The sequence below is a fragment of the Carcharodon carcharias genome, chromosome 17 (assembly GCF_017639515.1).
Source record: "Carcharodon carcharias isolate sCarCar2 chromosome 17, sCarCar2.pri, whole genome shotgun sequence".
NCBI classification, from domain to species: domain Eukaryota; kingdom Metazoa; phylum Chordata; class Chondrichthyes; order Lamniformes; family Lamnidae; genus Carcharodon; species Carcharodon carcharias.
Genome location: NC_054483.1, coordinates 29,187,682 through 29,203,929, shown reverse-complemented (window position 1 = coordinate 29,203,929; position 16,248 = coordinate 29,187,682). Strand labels below are relative to the sequence as shown.

General features: G+C 41.7%; 1 protein-coding gene across 5 annotated transcripts in view; it reads right to left on the bottom strand.

Moving 5' to 3' along the window:
* Positions 1-469: 469 nt before the first annotated feature.
* Positions 470-16,248, bottom strand: part of LOC121289710 (F-box/WD repeat-containing protein 1A) — a 36,154-nt gene continuing 20,375 nt past the window's right edge. For 2 of the 5 annotated variants that reach the window (XM_041209339.1, XM_041209337.1), the window contains 4 exons: positions 14,966-15,076; positions 14,452-14,530; positions 11,671-11,862; positions 8,050-10,881 (listed from right to left, as the gene is read on the bottom strand). In XM_041209339.1, coding sequence (XP_041065273.1) covers positions 11,701-11,862; positions 14,452-14,530; positions 14,966-15,076 — 352 coding nt within the window. In that variant the 3' untranslated portion in view covers positions 8,050-10,881; positions 11,671-11,700. Of the gene's footprint in view, positions 1,870-4,138; positions 4,821-8,049; positions 10,882-11,670; positions 11,863-14,451; positions 14,531-14,965; positions 15,077-16,248 lie in introns of those variants that run through there. The other 3 variants (XR_005945625.1, XR_005945624.1, XM_041209338.1) reach the window with 3 other exon arrangements.

Here is a 16,248-nt window from a genome sequence, read left to right as displayed (position 1 = left end):
CAGTTGCTTAGACCCTAAGGGTTTGGAATTCCCTCCCTAAACCTCTTTGCCTCTATCTCTTTCCTCCCTTACCACCTATCTCTTTGACCAAATAGTTGGCCACATTTCCTAATGTCCTTATATAGTTCGGTGTCAGATTTTATTAATATCACTCCTAGGAAGAGTTTTGGGTTGTTTTCCTGTGTTAAAAGCACTGTATAAATGCAAGTTTGGTTGTCAATTTTGACAGTTTGCCTATGACAGACAGAAGGACTTCACAGCTGAGTCTGAAGCTGTCTTCATCCAGCATTCAAACAAACACAAGAATTCCAGGACAGCAATCAGGACAGGCAGACCGAACTGAACAAACTCCCTGTGTGCCCCTCCTCAAACAGCCTGAGCCCTGTAAGATGTTGCTTTCTGACCTTAACAGGTTACTCTCAGATTTGGACACACGAATTATGATAAATAATGAGACACCACTCAAACCTTTGACTAAACACTTTAATGGGCTTGTCAGAGATCCAAATTAGCAATAAAATGCCAAGACAAAGCAATACAATTCCTCATTTAACTATCAAGCAGTTAGCCCTGGAATACAATGCCAGATGTGTTACCAGAAATTATACATACAATCACCCGTGAGTGGTCACTTCACATTGATTGTAGATCCTTCTGTGACTGACCAGACCACCCTACCTTCCAGCCACAGCAACAAGGTTCCTTTTGCAACTTTTATCTCTTTCTTTCAATAATGGACCAGATGTTACACTGACAAGACCACATTGTCCTATCAAAATCCTCCTTAGGCTACAATGTTCAATCTTTGTCAAGTTCTTTGTTTAAACCATGGAGTTGGAGCCTGCTATGTCATTGTCCACCTTTCTGAAACTTTCTTCAGTAAATTTTTATCACTGTTGGTGCAGCAGATATCTTCAGATTTTTCCCATTTAAGTCAGTTGAATTGGCATTCTTTCCAATTTATGCTGGCGCTAGATCCTCTTATCAGACCCCATGGTCAGTTAATTTGTATCTTGTTTTACAGAACTCCCAAGGCCTGCTTCCTCACTTCAAACACACATAGAGTATCATGACTCCCTTTCAGACTGATATTGGTTTCTGGTTTGAACAGTTGCTTAGGAAACAAAATTATCCTTAATCCTCAGAATGTGTCAGATCAGTGAATTTTTCAGTAGGAGGTTTCTTTTTAGCACAGACCTTGGCCTCCTAAGACATACTGCTAAATTTGGTCAAGTTCCTGTACAACTGGGCTAAAGTAAATAACACTTTGTATTGTTATGACTGGTGAGAACACATGTCAGGACTTAACCTTTCTTTCCCACCTATTGATTGATTGCAACAGGATTTTTTGTAATTTATGAGCATGAAGGTATTAATTCAGTGTCTGTACTTATCAACTAAGCTCATTGCAAAGAACTGAATCTGACAGACTTTCTTCAATTTAACCTCAAAGGAGTTTGTTTTTATTATACTCAAAACCCACCCAGGTAAAGATGTAAGGACATTTGAAAAAGGTAAACACATCCCGACCTTTGCAACACACACTCACAAGTGTGCAAAATTACAAGTTTTACAGCAGAGGAGGTTACTGTTTGGCCAAATTAAGATTCAATAATTAAAGGTAAAAAAAGAATAGTTCATTGTTTATGAGTCCTTCACTGTTATTATGGCTGAGGCAGTTTTTTTCACAGTGGCCTTGAAATTCCAGTGTGGATGAGGCCGATATAAACTTCAATTTCTGGAGACAATCTCTCTTAAACGTAATCCGTTCTTTCCAAAAGTCGATGATATTGCACCTGAGGTTCCTTTCGATTGACATGCTCTATCTCTGTGATGGATTCCACAATATTACAGAGATAGGGCTCTGAACTGGAGAACAGGGGAGAGAAAAAGATAGTGTTACTGCTCCATTTTCAGACTCCTTCTTCTAGACTGTTTATAAAAGACATTTCAAAATGAATATTCTGGTGACATGAACTCTCTCCCCATAAGTAGTTGGGTACTCCACAGAAATTAATTGATTAGCTCATGCTTTGACAGGCCTTGTTTACTGTGTTATGGCTGAGGTGATTAATTTCTTTAATGTCCTACTGAATTGACCATTCTTCCCTGTGATGAGCTAGAAAGAACACCTCCTGTACATCCATTGTTCCAGTAAGCTTTCTATCTTTACCTGACAGGTAGCTTTGTAGAAATGCAAATGGTAAGAGCCAATTACAAGTTTCAGTTCATCTTTGAAGTAATTCTTGACATCAGCAGGTGTGAAATTCCATAGGAGGTTTGCCTTGGCATGCCCTAATTGTAATCCACATTGGAAACCTCCAGCAACTGATGGACTTGTTATACCAGAACTGTTATGTCACCTGTTGCAGCCATCTTAAGTCAGTGTCTTTGCTTACTTTATAAAAGTGCTTTTAAAGAAGTCCTACATATATGTGTACACACATTTGACTTGCCAATGAAATTAAAGATTAATATTACATGCACATGTCACATCATGATGACAGCATCACATTTACATTGTTGATGTACCTAGATTGGATAGCTTTTGCAGGTCTTAATCACAAGGTTCGGATAGATATCAGCTTGTCTCATCTACAAGAGGAGAATACAGATAGATATCAATCTGTATCATCGATATGAGAAGAATACAGATAGATATCAGCTTGTCTCATCTACAAGAGGAGAATACAGAAAGATATTAGCCTGTCTCATTGGCATGAGAATACAGATAGATATCAGCCTGTCTCATCATCACGAGGAGAATACAGATAGATATCAGCCTGTCTCATCTGCACGAGGAGAATAGATAGATATCAGCCTGTCTCATCATCACGAGGAGAATACAGAAAGATATCAGTCTGTCTCATTGACACAAGAATACAGATAGATATGTCCGTCTTATCAACACAAGGAGAATACAGATAGATATCAGTCTGTCTCATCAACACAAGAATACAGATAGATATCAGTCTGTCTCATCGACACGAGTTTATAGTTTTCAGCCTGTCTCATCAACATGAGAATACAGATAGATATCAGTCTGACATGAGGAATACCATTTATGATATCTGAGCTATATTTTGATTACTTATCAATTATTTTGTCTGTTTATTCAGTAAAAGTATTGAAACATATTTTAGGTGAAGATGAATTGGATTCAAAGAAGGGATGTCATTTACATTTCATTTATATAGTTTCTGCAGTTCTCTGCCATGCCACTTAGGATTAAAAACAGTCACACGAGTGAGCACAGCACCCATTCGGTGCAAAGGAAAATCCCACAAACATGCGATGACAAATCAGTTAATCTTTGTTTTGGGTGGTGTTGGACACCAGGAGAATTCCCTGTCCTTTTACTGTGGTATCTTTTACGTCAGTCTTTTCTAAGATGTGATGAAACCTAGATTTAACGCCTCCTCCATCCAGCAACACCTCCAAACGATGCCAGTGCAGATTGTGTGGTCCAGTCATGAAGTGGTCTTTAAAGCCACAACCCCCTGAAGCAGAAGGGAGGCAACAGTCCAAATATGAAGTAGATTTTATTATCAAAGTCTAGGATCACTTATGTAAGTTGAGGAGTAATAACTTATCTTACACTTTACAGGATGGAGAATTGGGAGTAGATCAGCTTGCTGCAGTTGAAGAGCTAACATCACTCAGCAATGATAGGCTGAATGGAAGTCGATGTTTGTTTCAGTGCAGTTACAGCCATTTGAAAAGCAATTTGTGCTTTCATCCATTCTGTATTGCTGATAATTTGTATGTTGGAATATTAATAGTCAATGGCTTTAACTATAAAAAACTGGCATCAATAATACTGGTGAATACTATTTAATAAAGAACTATGCAAAGTATTTCCAAAGGTCATGGAGAAGTAACCATGAGTGGCCCTTCATTCTGAACAACTGGCAACTCGAGTGACCCTTGCTGTAACCATCTGGGGTTCTTGCCAATTGCCTTCCATCTTTCTGTCACAGGATTAATGTCTGCATTGATCAGATACCCTCTGGTACGTCATCTTAGCAGCATCCAATTAGACTTTTGTATTCTGGAAAGCATTGGCCTAGTGCTTTCACCCAGTACACATACAGTCCCAATGAGCCTGCATATGCCTTGAAAAAATAAGTCAATCACCTAGGCAAGTTATTTTTATTCGTTCATTATTGAATTCACAAGGAAGTACATTCAGCTGTATATCTTATGTAAGTTTACATTCCTCAAAATAGTTCATCAAGCAAAGAATGGATCATAGTGAGACTGGGTGAAACAATCCAAAACCAAGGTTGATATTCACAATGTGGTACAGAGGGACTGCTGCACAAAGGTACCTTCTTCCAGGTGAGTTGCTAAACCAGTACCCTGTCGGCTCTCTGAGGTGGACATAAATGATCACAGTGCACTCTTACAAGAGCAGGAAAGTGTCCTGGTCAATATTTATCCCTCAGCCAACATCACTAAAACCGATTAACTGGCCACTTATCTCATTACTGTTAAATACAACCTTGCGGTGAGCAAGTTGGTTGCCATGTTTATCTATGTTACACCATCTTGAAATTATGAAAGGAGCTATCTAAAGGCCAGTTCCTTCTTAAAGCTAATGGAGATTAGATGCAAGCTGTTTCCTCGACCAGAAACTTGAGCATACAATCTTGGCTGATGCTACAGTACAATACTGGGATTAGTGCTGCATTGTTGGGAAGGTCATGTCCTTTGGCCAATGTACCCCTCTCAATCAAAAAGGTACTGGATGGCCAATTCATCTCGTTGCGTTTTGCAGGATCTTGAGGTGTAGTACAATCTCGCAGTATTTAAAAAATCTATCGCAGGGAAAGACATGAGAGAATTCAGCTGAATTGGATCCTTTCTAGTTCTTCCACATTGAAATGAATGCATTTCTCTCCCTGTGTCCTGAACAGGTACAGTGACACAAAGTGACGATGAGCAATGTGGAGAGAGAGGCAAGATTCCATGAAACAAAAACAAGACGAGAGTTTTTTAAATTCATTTATTTTCATTCATCATTATCACAGCATCCTGTGCGTCTCTATCCACAACACGAGCAGATCTGCTGTTCAAGCTTCGGTTCATTTTTTAAAAAACACACAAGAAAACTTCCAAATGTTATTTCAATTTAAAATGAATGAACTTCAGGGGAAGTTTTAAGCTGTGGACTGTGTAGAAATTTTACATCCCTGCCTCACTACACCAATAAACCTACTGCAGGGTTTTGATAACATTGAATAAGGAGAAACTGTTTTCACCGGCAATTGGTAACCGGAGGACACAGATTCAAGGAAAATTGCAAAAGAATCAGAGGAAAGATGGGAAGTTGTTTTTTTTTAAACAAAACAGTCTGGAATGCACAACCTGAAGAGGTGGAGGGAAGAGATTAAGTTGGAATTTTCAAAAGGGAATGGGATCAATATTTGAAAAACATAAATATGCCAGGGTTTAGTGAGTAATTGAAAAGCTCTTTCAAAGAGCCAGCACAGAGGCAACAGGCCAAATGGCCTCCCTGTGGGCTGTCTGATTGTACACTGTTGTGAGCTGCCACTGCCTGCAGAGGGGAGATGCAGAGGTGGTTTAATATTTCCCACGCTGCTCAGTGCAATTGTGGGATATTATTTTGCTGCTCTTAAACTGACCCAAAGTTAATTGGGCTGTGAGAAGAAAAATTAAAATCTTGTTGCTGGTCACAGAAGACATTTGATAGATACAGACTGAGCAGTATACAGGAGGACCACAGCGAGACCCCCTCATGTGCTTTGCCCTAAGATTACAAACTGTAACTGACCCAGACATCACCCACTGGATTAGATCTTCTGAGGGCTGTCACCAGGCTTCCTGCTTATTTGCAGCGTTTGCAGCCCAAATGACTCAAGAACCGTGTTTCACAGATGTGAAAGGTCATGCAAAAAAAGTGAGTTAGCTCAACCAGTTACCCGACTAAACTGTAATTTATTGTATTTTCAGGCTGGTATAATTTGAAACTGTTTCCACTGGCAAGAGTGTCAGCCTCTGAAGACCAGACTTTAAGTAGGATGTCAAGGTCTTAAGAGAGGGATCAGAGATGGTTTATTAGGGTGGTTCCAGAGATGAGGGAATTGAGTTATGTGGAGAGGCTGCAGAAGCTGGGGTTTTCTCCTTTTGAGCAGAGAAGCATATTGATAAGTGTCCATAATGATGAAAGGCTTAGTCCAGTAAATACAGAAAAGAAGGAGGAAGGTCATTAAGTAGACGACACAGACTTAAGATAATTGGCGAAAGAACCAGAAGAAAGATGAGGAGAATTTGCAAAAAAAAAATAGCAAAATGTTGTGTTCTAGAATTCAATACCTGAAAGGGAAAAAAAAGGAAGCAGATTCAATGGTAACTTTCCAGAAGGAATTAGAAGAGGAAAACTCTACAGTTATGAAGGAAAAATGTGAAGTGAGGTGATCTGGATTAGCACTTTCACAATGGGCTAACTGGCATCCTTCTGCACTGTGCGTTTCTAATACATTACATTGATAAAATATTTCTGTTTAGTGATTTTGAATGAGATTGGAAGGAAAGGATTTATCACAGGTTACCGAGTTTGATGTGAAAGAGCCAAGTTATTACAAAGTTGATTCAAGAACACAGCTCTCTTGCAATATAAATGGGACAAACAAACAAACAAACAAAACAGTCATTTAGTTATAAAAACAAAAAATTGCGGATGCTGGAAATCCAAAACAAAAACAGAATTACCTGGAAAAACTCAGGTCTGGCAGCATCGGTTCTGTTGAAGGGTCATGAGGACTCGAAACGTCAACTCTTTTCTTCTCCGCCGATGCTGCCAGACCTGCTGAGTTTTTCCAGGTAATTCTGTTTTTGTCGTTTAGTTCATCCTTACCCCATCAAAACATGGAATTCTCTGCAAGACTCTAAAGCTTTGGCCTCCTTTATCCTAGCAGAGGTGTTCACTCACTCAGAGGGAAGAGCAGCCACATAAAGAACCCAAGCACCTTGACTCTTCCTATCAAACAGATTTGAAAAGCTTCTTTTCAAAACATCCTCTGAAAAGATTTCCTGTCAAGAATGAAGTTCTAGTCTTTCCGCACATATCAAGTGCCCAAAACCAGGGACAGCATATCCCATGACATTGAGGGATTCAGTGTATTCCTTAGTTATCCTCGAAACGAGAAATCCAAGTTTCTTCCCGGTGGGGGAGGTTGCACAATGGGGCGGGGAGAAAGCTTGGGAAGGAGAAAGGGAATAATTGATAATACACATCACTTTGATTTGGAAAGCTAAGAGTGCAAGTGTGGGAGTGAGGGCAACGGAATTTACCTCCTTCAAAGAAAGCATGAAGGGTTTGGGTGAAACTCTATTCTATTTTCATTTTTAAAGCCATTCTGGGTGGCATTTCTCTGGAAGAGAGGTTGAGGGGCGATCAGACTCAACATTATGAAAGGATTCAGATAGGATAGACGTAGAGAGAGATGTTTCCTCTTGGGATAGCTTAAAACTTGGACCAATATCAGATAGTCACGAATAATTCAATAGGGAATTTGCCCAGAGAGTGGCAAGATAGCAGAACTCACTCACTACCAGATGGGGTAGTTGCATTTATATGGAGGCTAAATAAACATATGGGGGGGGGAAACGAATAGGAGGATATATTGATAGGTTGAGATGTAGAGGGGTGGGAGGAGCTCATGTGGAGCTTAAACACCAGCATGGGCTGAAAAGTCTATTGCTACGCTGTAAATGAGATGAATTGGACAGCTGGAAGATATGTTGAAAATGTGAAATATTACACAAGAACATTTTATGAGTCAGTAAAGTTAAGGCAAATGACCAGCTAAGCAAGAAACTTAAGGAATGGAAAATAAGATCCAGATACTGGACGAGACACAAAGTGGAGCAGACAGGAATGAACCTTTTGTTTCTCGGTGTCTGGACATAGTAGCACTATTTGCACGTTGAAATGGAGCGAAGAGCCCCAGCTAGCTGGCTAGAGTTTCATGGTGATGTTCTCAAAAAAAAAACACCATTTCTGGCATTTGAAATCCTTGCATGTTGGGAGAATGATAAGTTGCAATTTAATCATGAACCACATATCTTAAAGAATGCATTTTTTGTTTTTAAAAAGACTACATAAATAATCCACAGAACAATACCTCAAAACAAGAAAATGTAGAAAAATAGCACAAATTGCTACCAAAGCCACGGTGAACTGATAAAAGGAGAGCTTGTACCCCCCCCAAAAAATGTGGGAGTGCGCGGGGGAGAAGTTTAGATTGAGTGGAGTTGCATTGTGGAGAAATGACATGTTAGAAACCTGGGCATCGCCTGATAGTTTGAAAGTCACAAGTTGGTGGGGAAACCAGGGGTAATTTGCTGAGGAATTACAGTGACATATCTGGGGAAGAACTAGGCTGAATCAACAACCTTGTTCTCTTTCTTACCACATCCCACTAAGGTTTTAGAGTCCAGCTTCCCAGAGACCAAAACACCGCTGGCCCAAGAGCACATTGGTCACCTCTTGAAACTGGATGAGCTTTGGCCATGAATCTGTGTGAGGCATCGCCCGGCCCTGAACCCAGCAATGGGCACCGGATAGTGATCTTCATCAGTGAACTCTTGACTGATCCCAGGGTTGAGTACAGAGAGTCCACTTGATGCTACCTCTCCTGCAGGCATCCCCCCCGCTACCACCACACCAATTCCCCAGCTCAGAGAAGCTCATTCAATGCACAGAGTGAGGATTGAACCCAGAGCCCGGTTACATACCCCTGGGAGTGGAGTGGGGGTTGAGGGGAAGCTAGCTCACCCTGCTTTACCTTCATTTCCCTACCCTCCCTCCTCCAAAAGTCAACAATTCTAAGTCCAAAGTGGCATAAATACCTAGAGTTTGGGGGAGTGTGCTGATCATAGCAGTACCTCCCAACTCCCATGTGGTTAAGGCTTTCTTGATCAGCAATTTTCTGTAGTGTTCAACTCAGGGGTTGGGAGGGGGTGGGGGGAAGCAAACACAGAAAAGAAACATAAAACACTGATACTAACATCCCCTCCCCACCGCCCAAAAAACTTCTCCACAACACGGACCGGCCGTCATGAGACACTACTGAAATTTGACCTTTAAGAGCCCTGGGGTTTCATCAATGATTAAAGAAAAGTTTTACAGAGAATACTTTTTAAAATAAACTAAACACAAGGTACTATACACAAACTGTACAATAGTAACTGTAAATTGCACATTGGCTTCTAGCAACACAATCCATCACCTTCCTCTCGGACAGAAGGTGGAGATTATACAATTATACATCATAGGTGCTAATCAGAGCAGTGCTGAGGCCCCTTCTGCACTGTTGCCTTTTCTCTGACAGTTTTCTCCCATCTTTAATAACTGGGCTGCTCAATGTGGTTTATGAGAACCGGCAGCACTCCAGGTGACACCTCCCAAGGTACAACACTACAGGTGACTGCCACTCTCTTACTATGACAGGGTACAGCTTTCAGGGGGCTGGCAGTGACCTGCTCATACCCTTTGTATTAACCTTGCTTTCCCAACGAGCAATGGTCAACAGGCTTTTCAGCTTTGCGGCCGAGTTTGATCCTGCCCTCAACTCATGTCCATTTGGGGATCAAGTATTGGTTGGAAGCAGCAGCCAAGGCCCAATCCACCACCAACAATGCCACCCCTCTCAGCTCAGGATCAAATTGAGCCTGTGATTGTCAAACAACAGGGCAGACCTGGATCCAATTGGTTGCGATGCTGTGTGTGTGTGTGTGTGTGTGTGTGTGTGTGTGTATTGAGTTTATTTTGGCAGTTACTTTATTCTGGATGGTGAGCTGGCCAAGTCGAGATGATAACAGGATGGTGGCATACTTCATCATAGTAATGCAAATCCATCAAGCGACTGGGTTGCCCCCACTACATGTTCACAATGTCATTGTTCTTTCCAGTGAGGACAACTGATTAATAGGAGAACAATCCCAACATCACAATCTCCACTGCAAAGTTGCAACGTTTTATTGGTTATTCAGGAAACACAGCATCAGAACACACCCCTTAGGAATTACTCAAATCAAACCCTTGATGCTAAGTGTCTATTTCTCGCCCCCTCCTCTCTGGAGGGTGTGGAGTTTTACTGGAGTACAGTTCCATGGGCAGCAGCCTTTCACGATCAGACCCAAGCTGGTATCCTTCACAGGCTGTTTAGCCGTGGCATCACCGTAGAGCCCAATTCTGTCCTCGCTTTATAGGCAGTGGTTAAGGAGGGGTAGTATTTAAGAAAAGCAAATCTGGCTGATTTCATTTCTCCCTCTCTTCAACCAACCCCCACCCCAAACCCAAACCCACCCTCCTCCAACTAGCTTGCACCCCAGGTTCAGAGACACCTCGACCAACTCCAGTTAACACCTGGGATCTTCTGCTCTCTGGGGCTCAGTACCATTAGTTGGGGAGCTTCTTCAAACTCTGATGCTAAGTGGGAGAAAGAAAAAAAATCTGCAACAGTACAGATTTGGTCATTTCAGCACAACCCATCACCAATTCCGGGGGCCTTTCACTGTTCCCTTTTAGAGAATTTTGTTTTTTAGTTTTTCCTGCGTCTTTAAAGTTCCTTCAAGAAATCAGTCCATACAAACTTACAAAATTAATTGGGTTTTGTTGCGTTACTTTGAGATGGAGGTGGAAATCCAGTTGAAACTTCTTCCGTTGATGCAATGATGTGTGGGGATTTGTTTTTCTTCTCAGAAGTGCTTTCATTCTTCATTGAGCAGGTACTCACTGCTCGCTGTCCCACATCCTGAAATGAGTCCCCTTCAAAATGACCGCTTCCTTGTATGAATGTGTGGCTCAGGATCATTAATTTTTAAGTGCCTAAAAGCTGAATTTGAGACATCCTAAAGAGAATGAGACAGAGAGAGAGAGAGAGAGAGAGAGAGAGAGAGAGAGAGAGAGAGAGAGAGAAAAGAGAACAAATGTCAACACTTTATATCAGGGCAAAGGGAGCAGATAGAAGTGTTGGGCATCTGAAAAGCCAAGACTTGAAGCTGTTGGACTACTACTTAATTTGCCAAGGCTTGGTCTCCCGGATTGTGGCTCTTGACCCTGGTGACATTTTATGACCCTGGTGACATTTTAACTTCGTAACTGCCTGACTGAAGGTTGCTAAATCATGGTCTCGAGAAGAAATGGTCTTCAGACTTTTGATAAACAAAGCCGAGAAGTGTGTAAGGAGAGATTTGTAGAGACACAGCAAGTCACCCAAAAAAAAAAAATCAGTATTCTTTTTCTAACTGCTTATTAGCAGATTCGCACCGATTACAGATATTTTCAACTCTCAACTTAGCCAAACAGAATTTAAGCTTGGATTGATTCACATGTCAGGAAGGCATTGCGATTTGGTTGCTATAGATGATTTGCCATTAGGTTACTGGGGAGTGCAAACCATTTTTAACCAGGTACCAGACTTCTGCATTTGCTGGCCAAGCAGAGTGACATAGCTGCCTGGATGGAACCAATTTGACTTTATAAAGCTCATGGTTGAATTCTAAACTGAATCTAAACTGGGCTCATTCGTCCATCCTCCTTTGATCAAGAGACCAGGACCCTCATTCACAAAGAACAGGAGGGCATCTTCAAAGGTGGCAGCAGGACAATGGGGTTAGCACACATGTTCTGTTCCTTACCATGACTGGTCTGACGCGAGATGCCTGCACCTATCTGGAGACGTAGGTGTACGTGCGGGGTGCTGACTGCGAGCCGTCCCCTTGCTCGGAGGGCACATTCAGGAAATCCCAGATCAGGATGGTGTCATCATGAGAACTGCTCACTATCTGGAACTCGTCAAACTGAAGCCTGAATACTCTCCCGGAATGCTCCTGTTGTCAAGGGGGAGAGAAATTGGAGGAAGGAGCGGGGGTTAAATAAACATTATAAGAAAAGGCTCATGAATGACTTCACACTCCTGCTAACCCACAGGATGTACATGTTGGAAATTAAAGTGGTTGGAAAATCACTTGCAGTGTTACGCAAAAACAGCCAGTATTTCATTAGGTTTCCTAATTGCCTTATTCAGTTTAACACAGGAGCCAGAGTCAGCCATAAAGCCCCTCAAACCTGCTTCCCCATTCAATAAGATCATGACTGACATTCTATATTAACTCCACTTTGCCGCCCAATCCCCTATTCCTTTGCATCCAAAAATCTTTCAAGCACAGACTTGAATATACGCAATAACGGAGTATTCAGAACCAACTAAGGTAAAGAAATCCAAAGATTCACAACCTCAAAAGTGAAGGAATTTCTCATCTCAGTCCTAAATGACATACTTTATCATGAGACTATACCCACTAGTTCTAGGCTCTCCAGCCAGAGGAAAAAGCCTCTCAGTACTCACCCTGTTTAGTCCTTTAAGAATCATATGTGTTTCAATGAGATCACCTCTGATTCTAAACTCCATAGGCCCGTACTGCATAATATCTCCTGGGATTACCCATTGGCTGGGCAAAGCCTGTAGTTTTTTTTGTGAGATGTCTCTTTCAGGCCAAAGTGGGTTGAGGAGTGTTCTGAAAGAGGGCTAATTTGTTTCCTGATTATGACATTATTAGGTTCTAAGAAATATCCATGTGACCCGAGGTTGCTAAGTGGATGAACAGCTAACAAGCAAAGGGTAAATTGAAAGCTAATACAGCAGTGTTTGGTTTTTTTAGCCTGTGGTTGTGGCAGAAAGTTCAGAATAATGAGAAGTCAGGTGAACTACAATAAGCAAGTTTCTCTCTGCATGGAAACAGTTTTCTGTTTCGCAGTTTTTGAACAGATCCTGGTGTTGGAGCAGGTCTTTGAGAATAAAGCAGAGCGATTGTTAGCCTGTGTGTTATACTGTCGGAAAGGACAAAGAGCTGAAGATAGGAACTGTAAGGGACTATGGATTGGATAAGACCCATTACCAGAACCCACCAGACTGTTTAAAGGGATCAAATAAGGGAGTGTCTGTGAAACCTGTGCCATCAGGATTGTCGTGAACAGACAGAGAGAAAAGTTCATAAACACAAGCCTTGTCAACGGTAACCATGCCCGGATACTTTGGATGGAATATGGGCACCAGTGAATGTGACTCAAAGGTCTAAACAATTGAATGAGAAGTGAGAAATGTTACAAAATGGAGGCCAAGTTGAAAAGACTGAGATTGTATGTGGAAGTAAAGAGAGTGCTTGTATCTACGTGAGGTGTACCTTTGTTGTATTGACCATTTAAAGCAAAATTGGTACCTTTTATGAAAAAAAAAACCGTTGCCTTTTAGCTTGAAATACATTGGTTTTAGGTGGCTTCCTTCAATAAAAATTTTAGAATGTATTGGGAAAACCATATCTTCACAAACTGCATTTTTCCTTTAAAATATGGAAAGACAGTGCATTATCTGTAGCCAGAGAATCCTCATCTGTGTGCAACTTGTCTGTGTTTTGGACCTGCAAAGCTGAGACAGGAAAAATTGGTCCAGTTTTATTTTCTCCTCCGCGCTGAAGCTCTGTTGGTGAGAACCTCTAGACAACGACTGGGTCTTGACACAAGGGAGCCCCAGATTGACAATGTTGAGACCCTGTGACCTTCATCCTTCATTTTATAATGCCTATCCTCTAAAGACCATCTGTGCAGAACAACCCTCTCTGTTTATCCTTCCTGTGTGCGCGCGCTGGGGTATTTTTAAAAGGGATAGATGGAGTACAATTGTGTGTTAACCGGTTCTTGCAACTTGTTTTGAAAAAAAAAATTGTTTCTAATAAATCAATCGTTTGGAGTTTATTGAAAGAAGCCAGGTTAAAGTCTCTTTTATTCTGGGTCTAACAGTAGTGAAGGTAAATAATTGGACATTTTGGTGAGTGAATTAAACTTTTAAACTAATGGTGCAACCTGCGGATTAGCGGGGCTAGATAAACTGCGCATTCCTCCTATCCTGGTTGTAACAAAAGTGAAACGTTGTCCGTCAGTTTTCTTTTCGTTGACTTCATGGGGATGACTTTCTTTTTATAAAGCTATCTGTCTCTGCGGGGATCATGACATTGCTCTATCTAATGGACATTTGTTGCACCACCTCTGGGGCAATTAATCCTTCTTTGGGTAAGGAGACCAAAACTGTAGATTGGACTCTAGGTATGGTGTCACAGAAGGCTGATATAATTGCAACAAGTGCCTTCCTAATTGCTTGCTGAACTTTCATGTCAACGTTAGGTACTCCCAGGTTACAATATGAGATTTAAAGCCCCAACATTTTTTTTTTTAAAAAGTTCATTCATGGATGTGGGTGTCTGGTGGTGAGCTGCCTTCTTGAACCGCTGGAGTCCACGTGGTGTAGTTACACCCACAGTGCTGTTAGGAAGAGAGTTCTAGGATTCCGATTCCAGGATAAGTGTGTTCACAGGTGAACTATCATAGTTTAAGGGACATCTGGAACTTAGAAGCTGGATTCTTACCACCAATGTTCGCAGACAGAGGGTCCCGGCTGGCGATCGGGGGTCCAACGCAGCCACTAGGTCCCACACTTTAATTTTGCTTTAAAAGAAAACAGAGAGAGAAAACAAACTGAATAAATCCAAAGGCACAAATCATCGTGTCAGCTTGTGATTTTCTCATCTGTCTGCCAACAATGTAAACAGCCACAGACGCAAGCACAGGGCTGCAGGCTACTCGGCTGTGGAATGTGCTACCTAAATGCAAGTTGATTTCCAATTATAGATGCTCATTGCACAATAACACTTTATTTTCAATCTGGTCTACTCTGCTAAGAATGCCATACTGTCTGAGGGAGTGCTGGTGTCAGAGAGTCAGTACGGAGGGAGTGCTGCAGTGTTTGAGGGGTCAACTTCTGGATGAAATGTTACATGATGACAGTGACTATATTTCAAAAACTACTTTATTGGCTTCAAAGCTCTCCAGGAATGGTCTGTGGCTGTGAAAGGCGATATATTAGTGAAATTTCTTTCTCACCCATCGTAGGCTCCACTAACTATTCGCTTGTTGTCAAAGCGAATACATCGAACTAGTTCTTCATGACCCTCCAGAACTCGCAGACAAGCACCGCATTCAATATCCCACAACCTGCAGCAGGGACAGATTAATCAAAGATAAAAAAACGGAGTGGAAATCTACAGCAAGAAAACCGGTAAAAAGGCAGAAACTCAAACTCTCTTTTATCCTTTATGATGCTCCTTAAAACCTAGTTAAAAGTCGAAGCGTTTGGTCATCTGTCCTAATATCTCCTTAGGTAGTTTGCTCAGATTTTGTCTGATAACATCTCAAGGAGCTTCGCAACAATGTTCAAGGGGTTATATGAATGCTAGCTATTATTGTTGAGATGGGCTGTGGTTTGATAATACTATGGAGGAGCAGTAAGTTAACGGGGCGGGGCGGGGTGCGTGTGCGTGTGCGTGTGCGTGTGCGTGCGTGGTGACATCTGTGGGTGTTTACACAAGATTCTTTGCCATTTTCCACACAGGAGAAATCTTGCGGCTTCTGATTGTTAAACGGTGGGAGGTAGCTGTCAGCTTCTGCTACTCAGGTGAACAAGCAAATACTTAAAGAACACAATGGAGTTCAGCAGGCAACACTCGCACCTCAGTATCAAAAGGGTTTAACTCCTAGTCCAGAGACTTCAGCGCATCATTTGGGCAACAGTCTCAGTGCAGTACAGAGGGAGTGCTACAGTGATGGAGGTGCCACATAGCTGATGAGTTGTTACACTGAGCCCCTAGCTGTCCTCTCAGATGGATGTCAAAGGCCCAGTGGCCATGACTGGAAGAAGAGCAGGGGAGGTCTTTCTGGTGTCTGATGTCTTGGCCAATATTTATCCCTCAACCAACATCATTATCTAATCGTCGTCACAATGCTGTTTGTGGGAGCTTGCTGTGCCAAAATTATTGCCATTTTTCTCGACGTGACAACAGTGAGTACGCTTCAAAAAGCAGTTAATTGCTGCAAAATGCTTTGGGACAGCCAACATCATGAAAAACGCTACAGAAATTCAAAGTTATTTCTTTTAACCAGGTCTATTTCTGCCTGAAATAAATAGAGCATTTAATGATGCTCTAACTGGCAACTTTGAACAGGAAGTTCATGCACGTAGCTAATGGTCATCATTCTGTGGCTGATAGAAGCAACAACTTTTAGTGGGATAAAAACAAAAAACTGCGGATGCTGGAAATCCACAACAAAAACAGAATTACCTGGAAAAACTCAGCAGGTCTGGCAGCATCGGCGGAGAAGAAAAGAGT